The sequence below is a fragment of the Brachycentrus maculatus genome, unplaced genomic scaffold (genome assembly GCF_059751285.1).
Source record: "Brachycentrus maculatus isolate JH-2025_06_01 unplaced genomic scaffold, ASM5975128v1 h1tg000033l, whole genome shotgun sequence".
NCBI lineage: Eukaryota > Metazoa > Arthropoda > Insecta > Trichoptera > Brachycentridae > Brachycentrus > Brachycentrus maculatus.
In genome coordinates this window covers 400,828-414,052 of record NW_028280787.1, presented here as the reverse complement: position 1 = coordinate 414,052, position 13,225 = coordinate 400,828, and the positions used below count along the sequence as shown (strand labels likewise).

General features: G+C 36.3%; 1 protein-coding gene across 4 annotated transcripts in view; it reads left to right on the top strand.

The window, feature by feature from the left end:
• The window catches only part of Cadps (calcium-dependent secretion activator 1), a 97,636-nt gene that overhangs the window by 26,253 nt on the left and 58,158 nt on the right, over positions 1–13,225 (top strand). For all 4 annotated transcript variants that reach the window (XM_088273762.1, XM_088273753.1, XM_088273745.1 and 1 more), the window contains exons 6-10: positions 514–689; positions 1,305–1,390; positions 9,822–9,979; positions 11,703–11,783; positions 12,393–12,562. In XM_088273762.1, the coding sequence (XP_088129888.1) occupies positions 514–689; positions 1,305–1,390; positions 9,822–9,979; positions 11,703–11,783; positions 12,393–12,562 (671 nt within the window). The remainder of the gene's footprint in view (positions 1–513; positions 690–1,304; positions 1,391–9,821; positions 9,980–11,702; positions 11,784–12,392; positions 12,563–13,225) is intronic.

The window sequence follows — 13,225 nt, the reverse complement described above, 5'->3', positions numbered from 1 at the left end:
GAGTTTAGGGAAGGAGGTAGGGGGAAAAACTAAGGGATGAGGTTTGATGGACAGTTAGGATTCTAATGATAGATGGACATATCACCATAGGTGAAGAAGAATAAGGAAGTCTTGGTAATTACAGGGTTTACAGAATTATATTTTTATTGACATTTCAACACAGATGAATAAAAATAAGGAAGGCTTGGTATTCACAGCGTTTACGACCTATCAGACCTATTATATATTTAATGTAACTGCAGACAGTTGGTAGTCCATTTTGAATTGTTGGGTAATATATCCAAAATTATACACGGTTTTTGGATTGAATTCTACTTTTATTCAGTGTGCACTAATGTGTTTGATAAAGTCTTAATAAGACGAAACGCCTCACATATTATCATATAAATGTAAATAAAAGTAGAATTCAATCCAAAAACCGTGTTTGATTTTGGATATATTTCCCGACAACTCGTATATGGTCCTACACCCCAGTGAATGAAAGGTCTGGTGTAACGTATTCTTTCCTTGCAGGCCTTTCTCAAAGGAGAGACTCAGATCCTAGCTGACGAGGCATTCCAGAATGCAGTCCAGTGCTACCACGACGTGTTCCTGAAGTCCGACAGGATCCAGGACATGGTCCGCTCTGGAGCTTGCAGTCATCACGACTTCAGAGAGGTCTTCAAAAACAACATCGAGAAAAGGATCAGGTCAGCCCAAGTCAATTAAGACCTAGAATCTCCAATTCATAACTACTGTATCATAAAGAACATCTTGCTATTTATTGTAACTGCAGACAGTTGGTAGAATTGTTGGGTAATGTATCCAAAATAAAACAAGGTTTTTGTTGGATTGAATTCTACATTTAATTATGTATATCTTAATACGTGACGCGTTTCGTCTTCTTAGGACATTAGTGTTTAATAATGTCCTAAGAAGACGAAACGCGTCACGTATTAAGATATACATAATTAAATGTAGAATTCAATCCAACAAAAACCTTGTTTTATTTTGGATATAACACCCAACAACATCTTGCTATTTGCTAGGTGAGTTTATTTTATGAATCCAAGGCTGAGATAAACATGATCAATGAAATTGAGAAAGGTGTGTTGAGATTGTTTGGGCATGTGAATTGAATGAGTGAAGAAAGAACGGTTAAACAAATTAATGATGTGAATGTAGTAGAAAAAGGAGCAGAAGAAGATTGAGGAAAACTGGGCATGATCGAGTATTTCAAATACTTGGAAGTAGTCAGGTCAGGAATAGAATTGATTGTTAAGAACATTGCGAGTTACCTTTTGAAGGATTTTTTCTTGTTTTAGATCTCTACCGGAAATTGATGGGCTCAGTAAGGAAACAGTTCTGACGTCATGGCTGGCCAAGTTCGACTGCATCCTCAAGGGAACGGGTATGTCTCTAGACGCTCGGTGTTGCATTCTCTAGACGTTTGGCTCCAGTATTTATTATACATTCCTCTCCATGTATGACCATAGCTAACTGAATGGAATTAAGTAAACAATGATATATATAAGCCAGGATTTTATGCAGAAGCAAACATTTAAACTCTTGGTCTACCGAAAAAAACCTATCTATAACTACTGTTTAGGGTCCAATGGACCATTTGTAAAGTATGGTACTTTCTTTACTTGTAACTCTCGTGTACGTTATATGGTGCTTCCTTACTAATCAAAACGTACTGGCCAACGTCGTGTTGGAATCGGATCTAGCTGACTAACTGAACTAACTAACTACTAACCCCTTTCACTGCCTACACTGGGGCACTCTTCTAGATACTTGGTGATGGTTTTACAAACTTGTATTTATTTGGATTAGCAGTGACAGGGATATTGAAAGCTATTACATGTAAATTCACAGTAAAATCGGGGTACAATTTTGATTTCTGTAATTTTTGCAATTTAGTTCATAAAAAATTGGTTTACAAGAAAGATTCTGTCAAGAAGCCAAGATGTTTCAGTATCAGATCCGAGAATGAGGTTGGGACAGCTTTGAACGGGGTTCAAATCCCTATTGAAACTTTAAACAATGTCTTTTTGAAGCACTAACTTTGTGATTTTCTTTATGTAACTTTGTTTTAAAATCACTATGAATATTTTATTTTAACTTAATTATAATGTCTACCGGTCTCTAAGCTAATTGCTTCTTTATCAATACTGATTTATACTGATAAATCAGTCTTGATAAAGAAGCGGTTAGTTTCAAAACCGGTAGTCATTATAATCAAGTTATAATAAGATATTTAAAGTGATTTTAAAACAAGGTTATATTTTAATTATATCTGTTTAATTACGCTCATTTTCATTGTTACTTTGAATCACCTTGTATCTGCGTTATTTGCAATCAAGATGATGCTGCATCGAATCCAAAGGCAGGGTTTTAGTACATACCCACATTATAATTTTTGAAATAATATGTGAATTTGAGGTGAATTTTATATACTAATTGATTTGAGTCTGATTTTTTTTCAAAGATATATTTACCACATTTTTCTGACAATATGCTATAGTAATTAACCTTCTACCGAAAGACTTTTAATTGACATATCGCCATGTAACATTTTTAACCTTCATTTGGTCATGCGTTAACAAAAAATAATCATAGATAGCCTATAGATGGGTCATCTACGGTTCATTTGAATCTCCGAATAATTTGTGCTACTTCATGCCCAGTAATTTGAAAGACACAAATGTTAATCAAACATTTCCGGGTTGATTTGAAGCGTTTGACTGTCACGCTAGAGGTCCTGGGTTCAATTTCATTGCAGTCAAAATAAAAACGAGTGATTTTTTGCTATAATATTTAGTTAATATCACTCTGGACTGATACCTGAAGCGTTGGTCAAATCATCTTTCCTTCATGTAATTAAAGGTCAATAATGCAGTGCCCTATGCACCATCTAAAGAGTAAAAAGTACTCAATTTGATTTGGATTTAAGGTGGTGTTACCCTGATTCGATAAATACTTACAAATCCAAAGATTATGAAAATATATAAAAGACATTCAGTATTTTTTTTATCCACAACATTTTAAGTGTCTAAATACTTGTCCACAAATCTGGGTTTCCATATATAATCGATCATTACAAGAACAAATTGAAAAAACATCCAAAAATGTTCAAATTTACCTCCAAATTGACAATATGAATTAAATTTTTTATCAAATCGTCAAGTGCTGTGAAAATATTCAAATGAACCATCTACGCGATATCTATGATCGGATAAACGAATCGTTCATAGTCAAGGCCGTGTTCAGCATTAAAATGCGACCAAACGAAGGTTAAAACAATTTGCCATAAACATACATCCTACTCTAAATGATATAATAATCCTTAATAGCTCGATATTTAATGTTGCTACCGATTTATAAATCCACATCAGCTCAAAAGATGAATGAACGGCCAGGTCCAGCACAGCCAATAAAAAAAAAAAAGTTTGTAACTTCACTTAATTATTTTTTAAATGTGATGTATCACATTATAGTAAAAGACCAAGTCAAAAATATTTGAACAAATTTTTTTGTTGACATCTCAACATAGATATGGAATCTCACCAATAGATGTCACTAGTGAAAATTTTAGTGATTCTTGTACAATGTTTCAAAATTGGATCATATATATATACATATACAGAACTTCCAAGAATTTGAGTAGTGTGGTTGTCAATGATGAGTAGAATAAGTGAATTTTACACGTGTGTAAAAGTGATCACTTAAACCAGGCTATGACGGTCGAAAGCCTCGTAAATTCCCAGATTTCCATATTCTTCTTCATCTTTGTTGAGAAGTCAAAAAATAATACGACATTTTTTTTAGATTTTTAAATTACACAATGCACAAAGACAATCTAAAAGAATCGTTTTGTACATAAAGTAAAGTAAAAATTCGATAGTCTATAAATGAGAGAAATCTCTTGGGATAATTTTGGCATACTAAAATATGAGATATTTTGGTCCGCCTCCGTAGTGTAATGGTCAGCACGCTCGGCTACCGCTCTGGAGGTCCCGGGTTCGATTCCCAAGGGGGATTCCCAAGGGGCTTCAGGTGCCCTGGACTGGTACCTGAAGCGGAGGGCTGATCACCTTTCCTTCATGTGTAAACGATCAAGATAACACTGCGTTTATATGACGCAGTGCCCTATGCATCATTGGGGTGCGGATAAGGGTTTTATTATTTTATTATTAAAATATGAGAGTTGAGTGATTTTGGCCATTGCTAGCATTAGTTGAGCTGCTGTGGAACGTAAAATGTTTTGGAGTGCCCAATTATTATTATTATTTTTGCTTGTTAAATGTGTTGTATGCTGGATGTTAAATGTATCTATCTGTCTCCCTTGCACTCACTTTATACACCATTCGACCGACAGGGATAACAGGTAAGGACAGATCATGTCTATGAAGAGTAAACATTTTCTCTCTCTTTCTCATATTTACGCTTCTAACAACTTCTTCAAACTAGACACACGCATTTGGTTTGTATTATATCGTAGTGTGCATGCAGTAGTTTCACATAAACCTTCATATTAATTGGCCAGGTGCTTTAATATGTGCATTTATAATCTCTGACAAAGAGAAATGCAGAAGTGCACACAGCGATCTATCCTTGGTTTGAGCCTGAGGGATAAAATTAAAGCATTTTTCAGGCGCAAAAAACGCGCTTAGAGTGTCAGAAATGAAGACTCTTAGAAACATATCAGGCAAGAGTCTTCAAGATAGAATAAGAAACGCCAGGATTAGGGAAATATGTGAGATGGAAGATGTCGTTAGGTGGGGAAGGCAATGAAGGAGACAATGGTATGCGCTGTGAGGAGAATGGAACCATCCAGACTCCCCCACATCGCACTGTACGGCCAACCCCAGGCAGACCACCAAAGAGATGGGTCGATAGCTGGGAATCGATATCGCAGGAGGCTTATCCCTCTTAATAACAGGCCACAAGGTCTACAACAAGATGAAGAAGAAAAAGAATATACCAGGAAAAAAACCAAAGCAGAGGACATCATGAATCGCGTGGCAAAACTCAAATGGCAGTGGGCAGGACATACAGCGAGACAGGACCCCACAAGATGGACCCCAAGAATTTTACGATGGAGACCTTGGGAGAACAAAAGAGGTGTCGGAAGACCCCAAAAGGGATGGTCCGACGACATAGTCGCTGTGGGGGGTAGAAACTGGCTGCAAGCAGCAACCGACCGGAGGAAATGGGAAGAAGGGGAAGAGGCCTATATCCAGCAGTGGAGGACAGAGGCTCATGAAGAAGAGAAGAAGAAGATCAAAACATAAACATATATTATAGGTGTTCTATCAGAGATGAAGCATATATGAAAGAAATATGAAAGTCATAGTATCTCAGGGCATAAAAATGAAATTATTTGTTTATACTTTTGAGAATATAAAAAACTAACTAACTAACTAACCATCACGCCGCTTCCCCGCAGGGATAGGCAGAGAGAATAGAGCGCCACACCACTTTATCCTTGCAAACATTCTTCGCCTCTTCCACGTTCATGCATCTCCTCATACATACCCGCCGATTATTACGACTCCTAACCTGACCACTTTCAAGTATTTGGCATACCTGATCGTGCCATGTTTTGAGAATATGCCATACATAATAATATGATATGGACTCATCTAACATTTTCATCGTGCTTCTCTTTCACACTCAAACATAAGTCACCACCGCCACGCGCGGTGTGAGCGAGATGCAGTTATATTTTGATTTTTAAAAAATATAAACTTCTATTACGCAACTGCTAGTTTTATTTCATTTCACACAACTAGTTTTGAAAACTAAAGATGTTTTCGTCGACAGGTGATCACAAAAACAATTTTTTTCAAAATGTGTTTTTGTGATCAATTGCCGATGAAAACATCTGTAGTTTTCAAAACTAGTCGTATGAAATTAAATTCAATTAGTGGTCTAATACAAGCGTTTAATTTTTAGTGGTCAACATGTCATTCCAAAAAATTAATGCCAAATCAATAAACAGATATATTTTATCTGATTACAACTGCATGAAAGAATATTTTGCTTCAAAATTATTTTCACAGATGTCAGAAGAATATATTCAATAGGGAAATACAGTTAGGAGTCGTAACAATCGGTGGGTATGTATGAGGAGATGCATGAACGTGAAAGAGGCGAAGAATGTTTGCAAGGACAGAGTGGTGTGGCGCTCTATTCTCTCTGCCTACCCCTGCGGGGAAACGGCGTGATGGTTAGCTAGTTTTTTTTTTTTTTAATACATTTTCTATTAACACGACAATTTTAGAATTGCACGACATCATTAAAATATTACATATTTACACAACGTACCATGAAATAATAATACTGGCCAACAATGATTTAGTAACTGAAAATTTTGATGACTGATTTGGGCTAAGTTAATCGTTTTTATTCAAAGTCTATATGGTGACAAGCTTGTATCACGTCAAGTTTTGATGTTACAGTCATATTTTTGTTTGTATGGAGCCCATACGTTGAAACCGTAATAGTGGTTGGTATCTAGACATGCTTTAGTCTAAGGGATTAAAAAAAAGTATTGATTATTATGGATTAACAGTGGAAATAAATTAACTTATTAATATTAAATACGATAGCATTACCGTACAACGGGGCTACTTGAACATTGATGTGTTACTTGGTCTAAAATAATGAAATATGGCCATCGGATAAATACGGCCATGTCAAAAATATGATCTACATTAATGAAATATGGCCATCGGATAAATATGGCCATGTCTAAAATATGGCCATGTCAATAAATTCTTCCTTTCCCAGAAAATAAATATAAGGGTACATACCTACATCCCCCATTAGCTACTGATGTCTCCCATAAATTATTGCTGCACGTGTTAAAACTGTCACTTAGAATTGTATAGCTACATAAGGACCGTAGTCCATTTGATCTTCACATTCGTTTGATAATGCCCTAACAAGGCGAAACAATTGTCACAATATAATTTTTTATGTGTTTTTGTTAATAAAATACAACTTAGTAGATTCAAAAAATCTGTGTTTGATTTAAAATTAATACATAATGAATGTATCGTGACAATAAGTGTCACCTGTCAGGGAAATAATGAATCATGTCGATACGTTCATTATTGTAGACCAAAAACAGATCTAATTTTTTTTGTACTGGGCTCAAGTAATACATCAAAGTTCAAGTAGCCCCATTCTACAGCATATGTTAATATTTATTTATACGTAAATAATAAGATAAACTTTAGTCAATATCAGAATTAAAAATATCCATAACTAAAAAATATGATGTGCTACATTTTTTTGCTTTCGTTTTTGAATTCAGCTATGCAAAGTGCATAAAGATCAGGTATTTTCATGCCAGTTACAAAATAAAAGTTGTAAATTGTTGGCAAGTGTTATTTTAGTATATACTTTAGTATAAATAAAAATCTAGTATGTAATTGAATTTTTTCTATTTAGTTTTCACAGTTGTTATTTCTGGGCTATAATGTCACTCTGAGTAAGAGATTCTGGGTTCGAAGCCGCTCGATCACAACTTGGTTCCTATTTTTAATCACAGGCCTCTTAGTCTTACGAAAATATTGCAGTATGAAATTTAAATATTGGCGTGTAATAAAACACCGTTCTGGAGGTCCCGGGTTCGACTACCAGGTGGGGTCAAATAAATATAAGTGATATTTTCAGTCCAATATTTATTCAATATTACCTTGGACTAGTACATGAAGCGAAGGGCTGATCACCTTCCTTCATGTGTTACCGATCAAGATAACACTGCGTTTATATGATGCAGTGCCCTATGCACCATTGAGGTACGGATAAGGGTTTGAAGAAGTGAAAAAGTTTAATAAAAGCACGAATATATAAAATAAAAATCAGAACCATGAATGTCTAAATGTGAATGAAACGTGACATAATAGCCCAGAAAACCACAGGAATGTCTTTAGTAAATGTCGTACGCTCAAATGCATGGCTTACATTACAATTGACAATTCCAATAATACATTGACAAACTTTACAAAGACATTGCATATAGGTTCACATTTATTTGTAAGAAAACTTACGAACATCACCGAAACTGCATTTTTTTCAATAACCATTATTATAATTTATTTCCAGGAAATGTTAAGTATCACAAAATATGTAAATAATAACATGAACAACATGTCACAGATAGATTGTAAACAGATCACTCAATAAAATGTTTTTTTATGAGTAAGCTGGTGTCCCTCAGGGTTGTGATCTAAACCTCGTTCTATATTTTGCTGTGTGAATGCATTCTAACCAAAAATATTCCAAGTACAAGAAAAAAGTACCTTTTCTAAGTACAATAAATATCTTTCGTATAAATAAATATTTGAGAACTAATAAAGTCATTTAGATTAGAGTCAATCCAATGCACCATCAACTGTGGACAAAGCAATTGATCCTTTTTATCAAACAATTTATTTGAAATTTTACAGTATTCAAATAATAATATTTTAAAACGTACATTAAAATGGTTGGACTGCATTCAAACAAAGTATTTCATGTAATTTAATAACATATTTGAAGTTTTTTTTCAGAATTTTGGTGAGTATATTTAAGAACTAGTTATTATGATATTAATGCTGTCTAAAGACCAAAGGATGTTGATATATACCTAGAAAACAATGTGACAGAAGCTGAGAAAAATTAATTTTTGTAATCAAATAGATATACCTAGAAAACAATGTGACAGAAGCTGAGAAGAATTCATCTTTGTAATAAAATAGGTCATCTAGGCATAAAGTTGGTACAACTGTGCAGTGTATGAGCGAGAGAGTTAGAAAGTAAGAAAAGTCAATCTTCTAATGGGCACTTGGGACCACTGATCTAATTGATCTTCTTTGTATTTGTGATACGATTGATCTGCCTTGTCCAGTTTTTGTGACATTAGTGTTCACTAGACAATCTTTTTCTTAGTCTTGTGCTGTCTGAACCAGTTTTTGACACTTAAAATCTCAGTCTTCAGCAATGCCACGGCTTCCTTCTGTATTGTCTCTGGAAATTGACCCCAGCACTTGGTATTTGTAATTTTTGGCCAATTTATACCACCTGAAGACATTTAACCGTGATCCATAATTCAATATCGGATTTAAAACGAAGAGTTATCATTCCTTATCAAGACCATCCATGGACTTCCCAGCATTCTATTTCCATATTTCAAATGCCTCAAGGCTATTTTGTTTGGAAATCTCCATATCCAAGAAGGTTATCTGAAAGATTGGAAATTTTCAGAGATTACGACCCATCATTAACCGTAATCACCCTTATACTCTGTAAATATTTACTATAGATCTTCCACTTTTCATTGATTTTGAAATCTTCCATATGTGCAATGTACAAGTAACCATTCGAACGTGAGTAGGAGTACCATTTCTAAGGATTTTTATGAAGTGAATTGCTTAAAACTTGATTTTTCAAAACACATACTAAGGATTTGTGATACTAGATTTGCAAATTCAGCATTTGGAGGTTAAATTGATTCAATATTTTAAATACTTGGGCTTGGTCACGTCAGGAGTCGGTGGGTATGTATGAGGAGATGCGTGAATGTTGCACAGATTGTTGGCAAAGACAGATTAATGCGGCTTTCTATTCTCTCTGCCTACCCTTGCAGAGAAGCGGCGCATTAGCGGTTGATTAGTTATTAAGCTTTTAAATTGATTAAGACCAACATTTTTGAAGTAGAAGTGGCTCCATTGTCCACACCTTTTTGATAATTTCTTGACTGATTTGCCAACGGAATTCTATTGGTTTCTGTAGAAGACTTTTTGGATTTTTTGTTTTCCATATGGTAATGCACGCTTTGACACCAGGAATCCCTGGAGACGATGACTCCAAGAGACCATCTCGCCTGCAGCAGCAGAGCCTCAACGCGGAGTGCATTCTCTCCAAGGAGCAGCTGTACGACATGTTCCAACAGATTCTCGGTATCAAGAAGTTCGAACACCAGTTACTCTTCAACGCCTTACTGGTGAGTCTGAATCACTAATTTAAAATAATTTATTTTAGTTGAATCTTGACTATCACTTGAGACTAATTGTCCTTGTATTGGGCAACACAAATATCTCTCTATATAATCTTCTATTATTTATTTATATTCCGGAGCCAGGAGATCTGCCTTCTGCCCACACCTTGTCGACCTTCTTTAAGGTGCAATATCTTGTGGGGGCAAATGGATTGCACTGATTACGGTGCGCTCATAAACCTACACTTGTCATTCCTCAGATGCGTTTAAATAAGGATGGTAATTAAATTATATAATCACTTACTTGATTCCACATTTTCATTCTGCAATATTTAATAATGACATGGAATGCTTATTACTACGTTATATTTATGTAAAATAATGATCGCTGATCACGTTGCACTTTTGATGTTACAAATTTTATGGAAGTCACTAAAAGGCTAATGGTAGCTGCAGTTCGACCGAATCATGATGACAGCAAGATGGCGAGAGAGAGAGTGGATTCTTCGCGTTTAGCCTATTTAATACTGCACTCCGGAGACGTCATGCCTGTCCGCGGTGGCGTGGTGACGTCACGCTGGTCCGCGGTACATTTGTCTATGGCGCTCCGGTCGGGCACCGCAAGCTCATATTTCTCTCCTCTAAGTAACATGCCCCAGATAGGACACCTTCTGGACTTTGATATCAGTCAGCAACTGTCTTCCCTTAATCTTGCTCTTTGGAGCACACACACTTTACTGACCATATCAGTTCATGGGATGCGTAGCATTTTACGATATATCTACATTTGGATTGCCTCATATCATGTTTTCTCTGCACCATCCACAAATTCTTTGGATTTTCTCTAGATGTCTTTCAAGGAAGATCCACGGCAATTGCCTAGTTTATAATATGATCAGATTCTTTGCGTTATATGTGCCCATACAATCTCAATTGCCTTGCCTCTACCTTACTATTGATGTCAGTAACACTAGGCTTCCACAAATGTGTGAACTCTACCAAATATATCTATATATACGTAAACATACATGAAAAAGTGTTAAAGGTCAGGTTATTTTAGAAATGCTTCTAATATTTCGAATTTTGTAAAACGTGTTTTGGGATCACGTCGGGGTCACCAATTATGGTTTCTAGTTGAATACCACTTTAATTTATCAGAAGGGAAGCAAGATGAAAGCGGATTACTTTTAACACAAATTTATTTAGTTCTATCAAATTACAATCAAGAAAATACTTAAGGATAATCGCGTGATTCTAATATGAGAACAGTCGAAGTACGTGTCGATCTGAGAACGGGCGGCGACGAAGTGTGGCGGGCTCGCTCGTTCCGTTCGTTTCTGGTCTCGTGAAGGTAGCTCGCTACGTTGAGCTTGAGTTGCCATAGTCGGTGTACATTATATGTGTGGGTTGCCACACTGTGTCCATGCCATCTCAATTGCCTTTCTTCTACCTTACTATTGATGGCTGTTACACTAGGCTTCCACAATTGCGTGAACTCTACCAAATATAAATACGTTTACATGAAAAAGTGTAAAAGGTGAGGTTATTTTAGAAATTGTGCCCATACCATCTCAATCGCCTTTCCTCTACCTTACTTTTAATGCCTATTACAGCCAGGCTTCCACGAATGCGTGGACTCTTTATTCTGTCTCTAAGGGACACTCCAACAAAAAAAATGGGCATCACACTGGCGTTTGTTGATGAGATTATACTGTATTTCTGATTGCAGTTGGATTCAGCAGACGAGCAAGCCGCGGCCATCAGGAGAGAACTGGACGGGAGAATGCAGAGAGTCAACGAAATGGAAAAGGTATCATTCAATTTTACCACGTACGAGTATTCAAATCAAATAGACAATCATTATAATAAACTATACTAGCTGTAACTTATCGTAGCAAAACTGTGTGCCAGCCGCAAGAAATTTCAAATGTGGCACATACTGCATGCCAATCCTGGTTATTATCAAATGTGGAACAGACTATGCTAGCCGCGGGTATTGTCAAACATGGCACAATATGTGTGCTACCCGCAGATATTATCAAACATAGCACATTCTGTGTATCAGTCGCAGGTATAATGAAATTTAGGAGATACTGTATGCCAGTCACGGGTATTATCAAGTGTGGAAAAGACTGTGCTAGTCGCGGGTATTATCAAACATGGCACAATTTGTGTGCTAGCCACAGGTATAATCAAACTTAGCACATTCTGTCTCTCAGTCGCAGGTATTATGAAACATATTAAATACTGTGTGCTAGTTGCGGGTATTATTAAATGAGGCACGGACTGTGTCTCAGTCGCAAGTATTATCAAACAAGTCATATTCTGTGTATCAGTCGCAGGTATTATCAAACGGGACACATCCTGTGTGCCTGTGGCTGGCAAAGAGCTAAATTTAAACTAACAATCAATGTTTCAGAATCGAAAGCTGATGCCGAAGTTTGTCCTGAAGGAAATGGAGTCCCTTTACATCGAAGAGCTGAAGTCCTCTATCAACCTGCTGATGGCTAACCTAGAGTCCCTGCCCGTGTCCAAAGGGAACATGGACTCCAAATACGGACTCCAGAAACTGAAGCGTTACAACCATCGGTATGGTCCCCCTAGTTATTTGCTACACTACCAAACTACTTGTACGATCATGATCCACATACATTAGTTGTAACAGATCAGTAGTTACATTCATTCTGTTACAGATTACAAAATTCGTGATTTTTGTATTTCAAAAGGTTGACAGACAAAATTACAAAGATAGTTTACCAAATGTGTAGACTAATCTTCTCCTTTTTCTTGGCTTCATCCCAACTTATCGTCTTTGAAGACTGCTGGGGTTAGCTCTCTTCATCCTCAGGATGTAGGTCCTTCTATCATATACAACGTCACCTAGGCCGTGCCTTTGAATCATGTTATCTTTCTGCAGCATCCATGAACTTTTTGGTCTTCCTCTAGATGTCTTTCAAGGAAGATACATGGAGATCGCCTGGTTTACAATATGATCAGGTTCTCTACGTCCTATGTGCCTATACCATCTAATTGCCTTACTATTGATGTCAGTTACATCTCGGCTGTCCTAACTCAAAACACAGTAAGGGACATTTTTTTGTAGTACGTTTTTTTGCATTATTGCACTAAGTAGATTCTACTTAGTCCAAAAATACAAAAAAAATGTCCCTTACTGTGTTTTAAGTTTGGACAGCCGATCTAGGCTTCCACAAACGCGTGAACTCTACCAAAAATATATACATATAGGTACAT